At 47.4% G+C, this 13297-nt stretch overlaps 5 protein-coding genes across 5 annotated transcripts; 2 read left to right on the top strand and 3 right to left on the bottom strand.

Annotated features, from left to right (window-relative positions):
- Positions 1-289: 289 nt before the first annotated feature.
- SJAG_03484 (CBF1/Su(H)/LAG-1 family transcription factor Cbf12) lies at positions 290-3868 on the bottom strand. Its single transcript, XM_002174592.2, has one exon. It carries the CDS (start codon positions 3651-3653, stop codon positions 1014-1016), a length of 2640 nt encoding a protein of 879 aa, XP_002174628.2. The 5' UTR covers positions 3654-3868; the 3' UTR covers positions 290-1013.
- Positions 3869-4045: 177 nt separating this feature from the next.
- SJAG_03483 (GPI anchored cell surface protein) lies at positions 4046-5636 on the top strand. Its single transcript, XM_002174591.2, has one exon. The coding sequence runs from the start codon at positions 4197-4199 to the stop codon at positions 5457-5459; it is 1263 nt and encodes a 420-aa protein (XP_002174627.1). The 5' UTR covers positions 4046-4196; the 3' UTR covers positions 5460-5636.
- Positions 5637-5961: 325 nt separating this feature from the next.
- On the bottom strand, positions 5962-8795 carry SJAG_03482 (protein phosphatase 2C Ptc2). The gene has a single exon (XM_002174590.2). It carries the CDS (start codon positions 7790-7792, stop codon positions 6683-6685), a length of 1110 nt encoding a protein of 369 aa, XP_002174626.1. The 5' UTR covers positions 7793-8795; the 3' UTR covers positions 5962-6682.
- A 215-nt stretch (positions 8796-9010) lies between these two features.
- Positions 9011-10617, top strand: SJAG_03481 (RNA polymerase II transcription elongation factor SpEAF). The gene is made up of 3 exons (XM_002174589.2): positions 9011-9218; positions 9452-9546; positions 9601-10617. The coding sequence occupies exons 1-3, from the start codon at positions 9131-9133 to the stop codon at positions 10387-10389; spliced, it is 972 nt and encodes a 323-aa protein (XP_002174625.1). The 5' UTR covers positions 9011-9130; the 3' UTR covers positions 10390-10617.
- Positions 10618-11079: 462 nt separating this feature from the next.
- Positions 11080-13106, bottom strand: SJAG_03479 (ATP-dependent RNA helicase Dbp6). The gene has a single exon (XM_002174588.2). The coding sequence runs from the start codon at positions 13055-13057 to the stop codon at positions 11252-11254; it is 1806 nt and encodes a 601-aa protein (XP_002174624.2). The 5' UTR covers positions 13058-13106; the 3' UTR covers positions 11080-11251.
- Between the last annotated feature and the right edge of the window lie 191 nt (positions 13107-13297).

Raw genomic sequence — 13297 nt, 5'->3', positions numbered from 1 at the left:
TACTACATAGTTTTTGGTGGTGACTAAAATTAAGGTTTCGGTACAGAAAACGTTAATTACAAACAAAAGAAAAGAAACGAAACGAAACAAAAATCATTCGTCTCACATACGTGATGCAGTGAAGATTGTGCTCATCTTCTATTAATCCGTTTGGTCAATGCTTAACCAGTCAATTCTCTGTTTCGCATAAACCGTACTATTCCTCCCTCAACCTTCTGTTTTCCCCACCCCAAGGATTACAAAGGGCTCAGATCTCGCTTAGATGCGAGCCTCTGAACCCTTGGAGATAGGAGTTCTCGGTGGAATGAGAAAACTATTCTTATTTCTATAAGACTATATAAACTGTATAAAAAGAAAGCTGCCGGACCGCTGCTAAGTGAGCAGCAATGCGACATTTTCGCCAGAATAAGTAAATCTTAGGAACAAGCGAGCAAGAACATTGCTTGCATTTTTTATTGCAGTCAACGACATGGCCTTGGCTTTTCTTTTACCATTGCCAAACAGCTGCTAGCTCCTAACATCACACAACATTCGTGCCTTATCGAATTCGGGCGAGATCAAAAAAAAGTGTGCGGATAATGAAGGAGGGGAATTTGATGACCGGACTGATGAATTCAAAAAAGAGTATTAGTCGGGCAGGACGGTGTAACTTCTCCGGCGATCTGCGCCTAAAACAACTTAGACAATGCGGAGAAGTTACCAATGAGAAAAGGGAAACAAAGCGGACCGACACCAGTGGGTCTACTAACGAGGTCCGGTTTGGAAACGAAACGAACGTCATTGAACATAATGCCTATGCACAATTATAGTGCAGTCAAAGGCGTTTAGAAACGCAAACGCTCAAGAATAGCGGGTGCGACGGCAATAGCTTATCGCATACACGGCGTATGCGGTGTATTCTTGTCGCCTGACCCATACACGACGGTCCACCCGGCAAGGACCTTCGCGTGATGAGCGTGTATTAGCGAAGGCGCAGCTCATGACAAACCGTTTCATCTATCCATCCCGAAATTTCACAGGGTATGTGGATGGATTGGCCAGGTGAAACCACTGTGGAAAATGATGTTTTGTTGCGAAACGAGTATCGGTAACTCTGGAGATGTAGTTACGCTTAGCGCCGGCGGCTGACAAATGATATCAGCCAAATCTGCAAGATATGCATGCAGTCGCGGAGGTACGTGTGAAGTAGAAATAAGTCCACGAAGCAGTGTGGGCTCGTCGATTTCGACATCTGTCACCGAATACGTCTGACATGGATTTTCACCAATCCAGACTTGGGCGTCGGCGGTGAAGTTCACGCCATACACATGCAACATATTGCTCTCATCCATGCGAATGAACTTGATGATTGGTGCTGAGGGGATGGAGAGCATGCCATCATTGCCGGAACAGTCGTCAAAAAACATTGTTCGAACGGACTGAGTGGTAATGATAGACCACACTGCAGACCACGGAAGATTCACATATTCCCCATTTCCATCACCCTCTCCAGGAGCCGGGTCAGCCGATAGAAATCGGATCTCACCGTTGCTAAATTCGTCCAAATTCAAAAATAACTTTGTACGAGGACACTGGAACGCTAATCGAGACAAACAATTGATCGAGTCGCCCAACTGGTCATCCTCCACCACAAGTGCTTTACGGTTCTCGTACTTCCGAATAATGAGCGGAGGTGAACGCACACCCGTAATTTGACTTTGGATTATAATGCGCATATTGGAGCAAATAACTGTGTTACGCCGATCATAACTTGATTTGTTTTCAAGCTCTTCCACAGAATATATATTGAATGGCTCCCAAACGGTGTTTGTTGTAATTAATCGACATGTTGACGCTTCCATTAAGTCTAAGTCTGTGGCCGGCGTAAACTCCTCATGGAATTGTAAGTGTTCTGTTCGCTTTGTAACGACGTCATTAAGGACATTTGTGCACAAATACCGTGGGAGGTTGTTGTGAGAGCGAAACCGATTGAATAAACTCACACAATCGCCGTGACAGATATTCAAATCCGAAACTTTCATCATCATTTTTTTTTGGCTCGGCTTCGATATGATGCCAATACGAAGCTTATCCATAGTTATCCGCTTTTGTGGGGTCCGAACATGCACCTGCAGGGTAGTTGAGCGGCCATACGTATTGTGATCCCCCTTACCGGAGTAATAAAGCGTTTTCAACACCGTATTCGCCCATATGGGAGATGGTGATTGTTGTTGCTCCAATGGATCGTCGAGTTTCACCTGACCCAGCGAAAGAAGGTTTGTGGCGCTGTCGGAAGAGCTCGTGTAAAAGGTTGGCGTCTCTGACGTTTTAAGGTTGTCAGGGTCATCAGCCGCGTTCGCAATGATATTTATTTTGTCGAGTGGGCATCGAAACCAGCTGCTGCCGAGCAAGTAGACGACCGCAGGCGGGCATATATAGCGACGCTCCTTACCGTACGACTTCTGACCCAGGGAGGGCATGAATACTTTCATAGCGCACAACAGCTCTGGGTGTCGCAGAACATTTTTAACCCGTTGAAAAAGATTGTTTCTGTCGGGGGCGTTTAAGCCCATGGAGTCTGAGTGAGACGTAGAGGGCCTCAAAAGGGAAGCATGTGAAGATTCAGCGGGTGCTGGAAACTCTGGCCCGTCATAGAAAGATGTTTGACTCAACTCTGGGCCGGGGCTGGACCCACCAAACGGAACTCGAAAGCCATTATTAGCATTTGGGTTGTTGGTTCCAGCTGGGACGTGAAACTGGCCGTAGTCAGAAACATGGAACTGCTGTCTCGGTTGCTGGTGAAGTTGTTGCAGACGAGGAGCATCACCAGCACCGTAGAGATGGGTCGGTGAGTGTCCTGACAGCTCTAGCACTGCTGGTGAGTTCGAAGATGTTGGGTTTCCGCCGGGCACGACGTCACCGAACGATGAGCCGAAATTGCCTTGCTGATCAGTGAATGGGCCGGAATACGACGAGGTCGGGTCGGCCGGATAAACCTCAGGATAGGCACCTGCATTAGGGAGTCCGTGGTAAGGGTTAGTATCGTGTTGGGGATGTTGCAAGGGAACGAATTGACTCGAAAATGCGTCTGTTACGGCGGGAAAACGACCAGAGTCACCAGGCAGAAAGTGACCAGCTACGTCCCAACCCATATGGTTAAAGGCAGATTGGTTTGTTAGTGCCTGTAGCTGCTGTTGATGCGACTGTTGTTGTTGTTGTTGTTGTCGTAGCACGGAATTAGCATCATTGTTCATACCCATTTGAGGCAACTCTGAAGCCATCCCAAGCTTGGCTTCATTGCCAGGCGTTCGAATTCCAGTGTCGTCTGCATAAGGGGAGGGATCGGCACTATCCACGTAGTAACCCACGCGAGGGATTTGTGAGGGATAGAGTGAGGGGTCGGCACTGCTAGCGACAAAGCCTGAGGAGTAGCGTTGCTGCTCAGTAATATTGGAATCGTCGTATGTAGAACAAGGTGCCTGCGGGTTCATATATGTAGGAGGACACACAGTATTCAACCGCGCAATTAAGGGGCTTCTTGTTTCCAGTCGGTCATAAGCGACTTCCATGTTCCAGTTTGAATTTTCATCTTGCGGCCGGGCAACATTTTGCGTTTCTGAATTTACTGTATTTGGAGCAATTCCGTACGGAGAATGATTTTTTAAGCCCGACATTATGATTAGAAACTGTCGGCATTCCTGGGGCAAGCCTGGCGTAAAGCAAGTCAGAGGGTTTAGAGGTCGTGTGGTGGGAGTTCATTTCTTCCCATGCCAGGCCGTTTTATTTATTCCCTGTGACAGCAGTCTGGGAAGGCGTTGATTTGCCAAGTTGCGAATCGGCTAAGCGAGCCCCATCTTCACCACCAATATTAAGCCGAACCGAACCTCCCTGACATGCTGCTCCAGACTTGAGGAGTGACGACCTTTTATGTCGCACGAAAAAATGTTGAGCGCATATAGTACGCATATACCTCATAAATTTACATTCATAATAGTCGCACAATTTTCGCCTTTCAATTGTGTGTATAATACTATACTTTTCAATTGCAATTGTGCACGTGACGAAATGGCATATAAACCGATCAAATATTCAATATTCTGCCAACAGCACATATCTGTCCTTCGCTCTCTTTGCACAATTGCACAAACCAGTGTATATTTATTACCTTATTGCATTCATTGTTTGCATTGCTCATTATTTGCACATTCATTAAAAATATGCTTTCCGCTTCGAGCTTTTTATTGTTAGCCATCCTTCAATTGTTTACACTTGCACTTGGCAACCCTACTTGTGGTGCCAGTGAACACGTAATCACTTCTCAGAACGATCTGGATGTTTTGAGTGGATGCAAAATTCTCAATGGCTCCATTTTCATGAACAGTAGTTCTGCTACATCTTTGACCTTTAACAATATCGAACAAATCGGGGGTGATGTAGTGATTTCTAACAATTTCTATCTTGCTTCCCTTTCGATGCCCCATCTTAAGTCAATTAGCGGTATCTTCCGCCTAGAAAAACTAACACGCCTTTCGAGCTTGTATGCACCTCAGTTGACGAAGGTGCGCGATCTGAGAATGAAAGTACTTCCAAATCTTCAGGTCTCACATTTTGACAAGGGTATCTCTGATGCTCAAAATGTCCTGGTAGAAGACACACAGTTATCCACCTTGGATGGTATTTCCTTAAGTGCAGCCGACAACTTTGTCATTGTCAACAACAACTACCTTCGAGAGGTAAAGATGCCTGCACTCAAAAAGGTTTCTGGAAAACTTTATGTTTCCTATAATGCAAAAGACGTGCGCGTATATTTCCCTAAGTTGGAGGAGACAAGTGACTTTACCCTCCAACGTGTTTCTGTCGCTGACTTGAGTTCTTTGTCAAAGGTTCATGGATCCCTGGGTTTTTTGAACAGCACGATGACTGAAATCAATTGTCCCAACATTACCAAAATTGATCAATCGCTCTTTTTCGTTGGCAACACCGAACTCCAAACGGTTAGGCTTCCTAAACTCAAAGTACTTGGAGGAACATTTATGATCTACAACAACCAAAAACACCGTACAGTCGACGGCTTTGAATCTTTGGAAACTATCGGTGGTGCTATTGACTGTTCGGGTAACTTTTCTAGCATTTCACTGCCTGAATTGAGAGACGTGAAGGGCGGTCTTAATATCCAAACTACCGCCAGTAACTTTACGTGCCCTTTTAAATACCATGATGGAACAGTCAAGGGCAAGTCCTTTGTTTGCCGGGGTTCTATTTTGGATCCTAAGAGCAGCAAGGAGACCACCTTAACCAATGACATTTTGGAAGACGAAGGCCATTCCACTTCCGCGACTACTACGACGGGTACTTCCAGAAAGAAGGCGTCCAAGGAGGAGTCCGCTGCTTTCTCTATCAGATTTCCTGCTACGTTATTTTTGGCTAGCATGGGATGCATTCTTGCGGTCTCTTTGGACGTTACTGGATTCCTTTCATGAGTTGCTGCCTATACTGCCGACCCAGTGTACGGTTTAAGCGCTTATGATATCCCTATGGGCAGGAATATGTTGTGGTCATTTCTATTAGTATTAATTATGTAGTAATAAAATTCCTGCCCATTTCATATAACAAAGGTCATTGTTTACATTGTTTAAAGTATCCTCAATAGTTGTCGGCACTTTCGCATAGTGTCGCAAATGCGATTAAAGTTTTGTCGCAAGAGAAATATTTCATGGGAAAGTGACGTTTTGTGATCTTGATGGATAGAATGGTAGCGAGGCCGAAAAGCATGTGGTTGGCCGATCGTCAATAAATGTCGCACGGAAGAGCGGTAAACAAACGATTGGCTCGAAACGAACGGGTACAGATAAAAACGGTTAATGAATGACCGAGAGTCTTGCAAGAGAACTGGATTTCGCAGTATAATGTTCAAGAAATAAGACGAGTTTGTAGATTCTATAGGAGAAAGGCTGCATCTAACCGATGAGTTACCTCCACTACTTCCGATTTCTAAAATCGTTGGTTGTTGTTGGCTGTCCGTCTAGCATAGCAAGAAGTACACAAAAACAAAAGCATTAGTACAAACTACACCCGTCAGAGCAGTAACAACAGGTATGATAGACAAATGGAGATGGGACAAATAGGGAAGAAGAAAATTGAAACTTTTTTTAATAAGACCTTACAGAATATTTGTAAAGCATAGTGAATGGCGGATTAATAACAATAGTCCGAAAGACTGCTCGTCACCACGTGAAACGTCGACGCAAAGCGATATGGTAAGTGAAATTTAATGAGCAACATTTTACGGGTGCCAAAACATCGACTCTGACACGAACGCTTTGGCGATCGAATGGGAATAAGTATAAAGGAAAAATAAGGAAATCGGAGCGGTACGGTTTCGGAGAAGGAGAAACAAGATAGAGAGTGTGTGAAGTGAGAGAAAGCGAGAGAAGAAAAAATATGGATGTGCGTGCGTATGTGTGGATGTGCGTAAAAAAGAGAGGTAGAGATAAAAGGACAACGGGAGATTATGAGCATGGGTGCTCAAAGTGCGCATATAAAACCCTCCATGCAATTATACAATGTGTACGAAGTTGGCAGCCGAAAGTTATAGAGGGAGCAAGAGCGTGAGGAGAATAGCAAGGAACCGAAACAGCCTACCTGCGCGGGCATACTGCAAACAACATTCGTACACATGCACGAGTTCAGTGAAACGCACTTATCAGTGAGGATAATAGCTCTGGGTAATAGTCCGCGTCTCTTCATCAGAGGAGTCCTCGTATGTGTCACCACTACCATACTCATGATTGGCAAAATGGTCATACTCCAACTCTAGATTCCGAGCGTCTGCGATTGTGTTAGGCCCGCGAAGCTCGGCATAAGAAGGAGGAGCACATGGACCGTCATTTGCCGCGACACGTCTGGCAACGGTGTCGTACCACTGATCCACGGTCATACCGTTAAGAATACCAACGATGCAAACGGTCATGTTATCACAACCGATACCACAAGACTCGCTATTGCTAGCGATGCAACGGTCCATAAGGTTGCCAGCAATAGTAGCAAGTGGTTGATGAGAGGCAATGCCTCGACGGACAAACTCAACCACCTGCTGCGATGACTTGCAATCCCATATGCCGTCGCAAGCCAGAACGAGAAATTCATCGTCCTCGCTAATCAAGCGTGTAGTAACATCCGGGAACGCGGTGACAATTTGTTTTTCAGGAGGTAGATCGGCGTTTTTCTTGTACTCAAAGTCTCCAATAGCACGCGAAAGTGCTAGACTGCCATTGACCCGACCAAAATCAACAAAACCACCGGCAGCAGCAATGCGGGCCTTTTCTGCATCAGCATTGGGTTTGTGATCAAAAGACATGGGATGTGCGATACCCCTACTGCCGATGACGGTACGGGAATCGCCAGCATTAGCACAGTAAATTAGGTTGTCGACGATCATGGCTACAGTGGCCGTGCATCCAGAGGGGTCATCTTGCATGTCTCGGTCTCGAAGAATGGCCTCGTCGACAGCTAAGAAGCCTGACTTTAGGGCTTCTTCAAAACCACCCTTCCAAAACGATTTCTGTTGCTTTATGATATCTGCCATGTGCTGCCTGCAGTACTTGGCCACCCGGTCTCCACCGTGTCCATCGTAAACGCCAAAAAAGCTTATGTTGTGCTCATTGGACTCGGGCACCATATCGACAATGGCGCAATGAGAATCCTCCATGGATATTCTCCATCCCTGCATATTTGACAGGCCGTAAATGAGTCTGGCATCTCCTCCAGCATCGCTGTGCTTCTCGGTAACGGGTTCGGAGAGTGTCTGTCCCATATCAAAATTGGATATGATGTACGTGAAATAAATGAAAAGTACGGCGGGTGTGAGGAACCGGACGGACTACAGGGGACGTGTATGTGTGTGTGTGCGTTTGCGAAGACGGAGTTGGGCCAAAAAAGGAAGAGATTTCAACGAAAGAAGACGGGTAAAGCGCAGGGACGAAAATGCACGTGCACTTAAACAACGGTAGGCGTGGAAGTGTATGTACGTGCGCACGATTTAAGTGTAGCGAGTCCGTGTGGGGAAGATTGCGTGTTCAGTGAAGCTGCGTGTGTGGGTGTGTGTTTGAAGCGTTCGACCTAGTTAAAAAATGTGGTGGAGACACCCACTAGCTTAACGCCCGTTGGTGGGTGCAAGAAATAGTGGTGGTGCACTGCACCAGCTGCTTTCAAAGTTAAGCGAACCACGCCTAACTTAGCGACGTCACTCATGCGTATTTACGGGATGCCTGCAAGTGCCGAAAACCAATCAGAATCGAGTTCGGTAGTTATCCCATCTTAATAACCGCTCGAGACACCACCGTGCCGCGATGTCCCACCACGACCACCAGTAATCTCAACATACTTGTAGCGACAAACCCACAAAACGACACGAGCCTGGGACAATGGCACAAACAGCTAATCTGCGATTCGCAGACTGGCACTCTAGAACTTAATAAAAACACGCAAAAAGGGAACAGCAAAGCAGAAAAACAGCAATAATAGCAAAATCAAGAGAACTAAAATAGGGGTATACGGGTTACGCAAAAAACAACTGGTGCACCAGGAGGGATAAAAGCAATTGCTTTTCAAGAGAAAGAGCAAACAAACAAGAAAACAATGCAGCTACATGCAAACTAACTAGTGCTCGACACACATATGCACACGAGTACGATTGCGCGCACGCCCACACGGACACACAGATTCTCAATCGTAACCGTCCCAATAGAATTACGTTTCTCTGTGCCTGTTTATCAGGCATGCAGAAGCACTGTTTATATAATCTCAACAAGTAACATGTTACTCGTTTTTTCTTCCTTCATAAACTTCAAAGAAAGACGATTAAAAAAAAACACAGGAAGTTTTATTCTGCGAAAACGCGCAGTTGTATGAGCTATATGCGTTGCAGAAACGATTGCCACTGCTAGACACAGTAGATCTCCTACCCGCATGTGCACAGGGAGCACGGTGACCCCCACCAGTGCCCCCGTGCAGATGACATCACCACCACCATGCCGGCAGTGGTCGGTGGTAGTCTACATCCAGCGTTTTCTGAGCACAGCGTGTGTGTGAGCTGTGTGCCGGTGTTGTGTGTTGTATCTGTATCGTACTGCACTGTGTGACACGTCTCCTAATGTACTCTCTTCCTCATGGTTCATACGACGTTGTTCCTGGTCGTTCCTTTCGCGGCTCCAGAAAAGATGCTTTGGTGGCTATAAAGTGTAAGAAGACGCCTGGGAACACGGACATACCGGGAGGGATTGAAAGATGGCTGAGAGAACAGGAGAAGAGGAAAAGAAGGGGACGGTGTCAGCTAATCTCAATCGAATAAGAGCTGTTGTTGTTCTGCATGTGTTCTCTTACCGTCCGCCTTTGTTCCATTCTCCTTCTGGCCTACTTTCTTCCCTTTGCTTCCCTCCCAGCTGAACCTCCTCGCTCCCCCTCTAACCGACAGACAACTTCAAACCCGACAGCATTGACAACACCAAGCAAGGCCAACTCGACAAAAACAAGGACAACACGTTTACCCTGCAACTGCCGTCATCATCCGTAAGTCTCATTCCGTCTCCTTAACCGAGTCTAACGAGCTGTTGCGCGATCCAGGATCCCCAAGAATGCCATTCGTTCCAGGGCCAGGCACAGCAGGCCCGGAACGTGGACTGCGTGCTGACATTCGATCCAGAAACACAGACGTTCACGCTTGATCATCTCGACAGCGTGATTCGCTTCAATGCCCTCCGTAACCGCGCGAAATCGACGCGAGTAAAGAGCGGCACTTCCGGCGGTAATGGCTCTTCTGCCGACGAGAACGACAACACCACCCTGGCTCTGCCCACCCCGTCGTCCACAGGTGTCATATCTCCCACAAGCACAGGGGCCAGCACACCTAGCACCACGGGTCCTGCTGCTGCTGACGACACAGGGGCATCCGGCTCCTCCCCACTCAACTCGCAACCTCACTCGGCTACTCCCATCCAAGTGCCGGACACCTACCCCACCGCTGCCCCCACCGCCATATCACCTCCCCCCGCTTCTCGCAGACCCTCAAGCCATGACACCGGGGCTGCAGCTCCACTTCGATCGTCCGCCAGTACTCGTGGGGGTCGTGGGGGTCGTGCTTCGGCAGCAGCAGCAGCAGCAGCAGCTTCGCGTGTTGTTGAAGATACAAACACCATTGAGATCATCCCGAACGGCGATGAGGAAGAGGAAGAGTCTGAGCTCGACGATTTTGCTAAGGAGCTTGAGAGTGGTCTAGCGCAGGATTTCCATGAGATCCCCGCTCCTACCTCACAACCGCCTACCGGCAAACCCATCAGTCTACGGAATCTTTCCCGCGGCTCATCCGCCAGAAGCTACTTTTCCGACAACTCAAGTAGCTCTGAGGAAGACTAGAAAAACAAGCATCGACGACGGCGACAGTACGGCAGAGACGAGAACAGAAGCAGGAAACGTTGGCCATTACAAACAGGCAAAACGGCGTCTTCCCAGCAACAACGCTCACTTCCGTCCCATCGTCACCTTCATCCACCCTCACGCAAACCTAATTTCAGTTTTTTACTTTCTTATTCAACACATCAACTATTAACGAATAATATATTATATCACTATTCAATAAGCTGCATACAGTTAGTAAAAAATATTCGACCAAAAAGGACAAACGAAATCATCGAAAAGGCTGCTCAGCAAGAAATATTCAGCATTTCGGCTGTCTAGGCCGTCAGGCTCATTAAATCAGATAATTACCATCCTAGCAGCCTCAACTCAACAATGTCGTTGTAATGCTTACCCTTGATTTCCCTCTCCATGACGGAGTAGCCAACTCCCACAGACAGACACTCGGGAAGTTCGCTCCTCTCTTTATATAGTATTTGGGACTGCTTCTGACGTCATAGGCAACATAGCTTAATTTTGTTTCCTCCGCAACACCAAGAATGGGAAGCATATTAAGTGTACACGTGGTTTGCGCGCGAAAACTCTATAGTCTCCTTGCAGCAATTAACAGAGCTTTTTAGTTGGCGAAATGCCAATTCGAGTCGAGTGGATTCTGCTTTGTTTCGTCACAAAAGCGCACCACAATGTAATTGGAATTATAGGATTGAGAGTATGCTGTTTTCTGACAAAGTAGTAAATGTCTCTATTTTTTTAGTCTACAATTACCATTGCGTAAAACAACCATAGTTGACCACCCTCTCTTCAGCAGCACTCGCCCTATTTCCATTTCCCAAAAAGTTTTATTTTATCGCAGTTGAACGTATCAATTGTGTGCATGTTTTGCTTCGTACACTTCAGATTTGAGTGTTGAAAGCGCATCGTCGTACTTTTTGACGAGGACGGGGTCGACGTTCGGTAAAGTGAGACGCATCCTCTGTACAGGCAGCGTCCGCGTGAGCCGACGCACGATGGAGGAAAAGTGGAAACCCTCATGGTCCTGCACGAGGGTCCATGCGTGTCCTTCACGACCAGCGCGTGCACAACGTCCGATACGATGGACATATTGCCGTGTGCCCGATGGTGGGTCGTAATTGATGACATTCTCTGTGCTTGGTAAATCCACACCACGGGCCATCAAGTCTGAACACACAAGCAGCTGCAAGTTGCTCTCGGCAAACTGTGTGAGGATGCGACGTCGGTCAGCACGGGTTAAAATACCGGCAAACAAACCCACACGTAGCGGCTCGGAACTCCCCTTATCCAGCAGCTCGAGCAACCGATACAAACGAGCTGCACTTTCGTTTGACTTTGTGAAGCAGAGAGTGTTCTGCAGCTGTTGTGTCCGCAACAAATGATACAATAACAGGGGCTTTTCGGCTGTAACTCCAACATGGTGCTCTTGAAGGGCAGCAGGTAAGCTAAACAACACGGTGTCCTCCTCGTCACCATCTGGCTCCATGCTCACTGACGGGTCTTGCACAACGAGCAAGCGAGGACGAACAAGTCGGAGCGCCGATATTTTGGCTGGGTTACGTGTGAGTGTGGCCGAGAACACAAGTTTTTGTAGACAAGGTGCTGTTTTTTGAGGTAGCAGGGTTGGCATATTTGGCAGGTATGTGGACGCGATGTTGCAGCCTGAGTTACTATCGGCACCCGGCAGACGTTCTATGCCACTGAGACCATGCATATCGATCCCCTGCAAAACTTTAGGCCGCTCAAGCTCCTCCATCACAGCATTTACCCAACCTTGGAAACTTTGATCCAGTAGACGATCCGCCTCATCTACCACCAGGTAGCGCAGATGCTGTAGAGTGAAGTTTGGGGTTGAGCGTATGTGATCGACGAAACGACCGGGCGTCGTTACCATTATATCAGCTATATAGTCTTTTCCGTTCGGACTCAAAAACAGAGATTGTTCGAAAGCCAAGCTCCGTTGGCCCGTCAGAGCACACACTCGGAGTTTCGTGCCGCTGCAGTACTGCTCAAAGCTCTTGGCCACTTGAACAACTAGCTCTTTAGTGGGAACAACAACGGCACAACGAAGTCGTGTAACGATGCACGTTCTCAAACACTCGATAATGGGCAATACATACGCCAGTGTCTTTCCACTACCGGTGGCAGCACTGACGCACAAGTCACCTGGTGCATGAGCACGTTGAATCGACTTGTTACTTGATTGCAGCAATAGCGGAATAACACCAGCTTGCACGGCAAAGCCTTGTGTGATGTTGTTTTGTGCAAGCAATTCCACCAACCTTTTTGACAGACCCAATTCGGCAAACTGCACTGTCGTACTGGGAGCAACCACCGTAGGATTGGCGATCCAGTCGGGCAACGCCTGTAATGAACGCGTCCGTTTTTTATCTTCTTGTCCATGCAGCAATGTCTCCACATTCGGCTGTGGCAACGGCACTAGATCATGGTCCGCAACCGATTGTTCTTCCTCCAACAGATCCGTCGTTTCGTCTGTTTCTTGAGTCTTGCGTTTTCTCTGCAATTTTTCGGCCATTTTAGCAGACTTTTTCAGCCGTTCCATGGTCTTTTGTTTGGCGATTTCCTTTGCAGGAACGGGCTCGGAGCCCTCGGGCTGGCGCGCATTTTCCTCCTGTTCTTTCATCGGTACATCCATGCTTCAACCACAGGACGCGCTGCCGTGCTTGTGCTGTGTTGACGCGTTTTTTGGTGGAGCGTTTGGAAAGCTGAGACTGTGTTCTCGCAAAAGCACGTTAAAAAGTTTAGCAGATAATAACGGACTGCATTAACCTTATTCACGAAATGACGTAGCGGTGTGCGAGATTTGTTAGCGACGCTGATGCACGCGACTCACCAACTACCATGTCGTCGTCGCTTCAACTGCAGCTAAAATTGG

Source organism: Schizosaccharomyces japonicus (assembly GCF_000149845.2).
Source record: "Schizosaccharomyces japonicus yFS275 unplaced genomic scaffold supercont5.2, whole genome shotgun sequence".
Lineage (NCBI taxonomy): Eukaryota > Fungi > Ascomycota > Schizosaccharomycetes > Schizosaccharomycetales > Schizosaccharomycetaceae > Schizosaccharomyces > Schizosaccharomyces japonicus.
Note: the sequence above shows the minus strand (reverse complement) of the source record. Positions and strands in the feature narration are given on the sequence as shown.